Source organism: Austrofundulus limnaeus, unplaced genomic scaffold (genome assembly GCF_001266775.1).
Source record: "Austrofundulus limnaeus strain Quisiro unplaced genomic scaffold, Austrofundulus_limnaeus-1.0 Scaffold930, whole genome shotgun sequence".
Lineage (NCBI taxonomy): Eukaryota > Metazoa > Chordata > Actinopteri > Cyprinodontiformes > Rivulidae > Austrofundulus > Austrofundulus limnaeus.
The window spans coordinates 72,316-74,556 of NW_013953332.1; the positions used below are offsets into that span (position 1 = coordinate 72,316).

A 2,241-nucleotide genomic window follows, 5' to 3' on the forward strand; every position below is an offset into this window, starting at 1 on the left:
CAGCAGTGTAAACTAATTCAGCAGTAAAAACTTAGTCAGCAGTGTAAACTGAGTCAGCAGTGTAAACTAATTCAGCAGTGTAAACTGAGTCAGCAATGTAAACTGAGTCCGCAGTGTAAACTGTTTCAGCAGTGTAAACTTAGTCAGCAGTGTAAACTGAGTCAGCAGTGTAAACTAATTCAGCAGTGTAAAGTAATGCAGCAGTGTAAACCGCGTCAGCAGTGTAAACTGAGTGCGCAGTGTAAAATGATTCAGCAGTGTAAACTAATTCAGCAGTGTAAACTGAGTCAGCAGTGTAAACTAATTCAGCAGTTTAAACTGATTCAGCAGTGTAAACTTAGTCAGCAGTGTAAACTGAGTCAGCAGTGTAAACTAATTCAGCAGTGTAAAGTAATGCAGCAGTGTAAACCGCGTCAGCAGTGTAAACTGAGTGCGCAGTGTAAAATGATTCAGCAGTGTAAACTAATTCAGCAGTGTAAACTGAGTCAGCAGTGTAAACTAATTCAGCAGTGTAAACTGAGTCAGCAGTGTAAACTGAGTCAGCAGTGTGAACTGAGTCAGCAGTGTAAACTGAGTCAGCAGTGTAAACGGATTCAGCAGTGTAAACTGAGTCAGCAGTGTGAACTGAGTCAGCAGTGTAAACTGTTTCAGCAGTGTAAACTGAGTCAGCAGTGTAAACTAATTCAGCAGTGTAAACTGATTCAGCAGTGTAAACTGAGTCAGCAGTGTAAACTGATTCGGCAGTGTAAACTAAGTCAACAGTGTAAATTGATTCGGCAGTGTAAACTTAGTCAGCAGTGTAAACTGATTCAGCAGTGAAAATTGAGACAGCAGTGTAAACTGATTCAGCAGTGTAAACTGAGTCAGCAGTGTAAACCTAGTCAGCAGTGTAAACTAATTCAGCAGTGTAAACTGAGTCAGCAGTGTAAACTAATTCAGCAGTTTAAACTGATTCAGCAGTGTAAACTGATTCAGCAGTGTAAACTAATTCAGCAGTGTAAACTAATTCAGCAGTGTAAACTGAGTCATCAGTGTAAACTAATTCAGCAGTGTAAACTGATTCAGCAGTGTAAACTGAGTCAGCAATGTAAACTAATTCAGCAGTGTAAACTGATTCAGCAGTGTAAACTGAGTCAGCAGTGTAAACTAATTCAGCAGTGTAAACTAATTCAGCAGTGTAAACTGAGTCATCAGTGTAAACTGAGTCATCAGTGTAAACTGAGTCAGCAGTGTAAACTGAGTCATCAGTGTAAACTGAGTCATCAGTGTAAACTGAGTCATCAGTGTAAACTGATATCACCTGGAAGAGCTTTGGCACAGACAGGCTCAGACAGCTGAGAAGGCTTCCCAACCCCGTTTGCGTTGACAGCACGAACTCTGAAGACGTACGTTTTACCTTCCTGCAGTCCAGCTACCTGCAGAAACCCATGGAAATGCAACATCGTCACATGTGAAGCAAAATATGAAAACAAAAACAGGTGGGAGCATATTCTGAAGGTGATAGACTTTTAAATAATGAAGAATGGTGCGTAGTCATTTTACCTGCAGGTAATGATGGCTTACAGCTTCTTCATTCAGTGTCACAAACTCAGATGTGCCCTTCTCAGCCATATCCACAAAGTATCCAGTGACAGCACTCTTTCCAGTATACACCGGAGCTTTCCACAGAATGACCAGTGAGTCACCTCTGACCTCACTAAAGCTCAGATCATAGGCTGGGCCTTGAAATACAAAGAACACCTTCAACAACATCAACATCAAACACCTTCAGAAACAAAGGATCATGGTTCGTAGACATCTGTTCCCAAGTTTGGTGTAATTCTTAGTTATTGGGCCTGCCGTTAGTGAAATAAAGGAATCAAGGCAGGTACTTTATGGTATAGAGTTAGAGTCGTCTTTTATTACTCCCGTTTTAGGCAATGTTCTCTTACCTTAATTTTACTTCAAAAGTGATACAGTACTACACATGATACTGTTTTTTATTTTTTTTAGTTTCAAATCTGTTTTTTAAGTTTTCAACAGTGGTGGGCACCAGTCCACTAAAGCGCAAAACTACTAATTGTGGACCTAAATACAGTCGGTAAAATAAGTGTTGAACACATCAACATTTTTCTCAGTAAATACTAGAGGCACTAATGACGGGAAATTTTCACCAGATGTTGGTAACAACCCAAGTGATCCATACATACAAAGAAATCAAACCATAAATGTCCAGAAATGAAGTTATTTGTAATAATGTGG

At 39.8% G+C, this 2,241-nt stretch overlaps 1 protein-coding gene across 1 annotated transcript in view; it reads right to left on the reverse strand.

The window, feature by feature from the left end:
* The window catches only part of myom2a (myomesin 2a), a gene marked incomplete in the record, with an annotated part of 67,075 nt that overhangs the window by 20,577 nt on the left and 44,257 nt on the right, over positions 1 to 2,241 (reverse strand). The window contains 2 exon segments of the mRNA XM_014029629.1: positions 1,301 to 1,415; positions 1,543 to 1,721. Coding sequence (XP_013885083.1) covers positions 1,301 to 1,415; positions 1,543 to 1,721 — 294 coding nt within the window.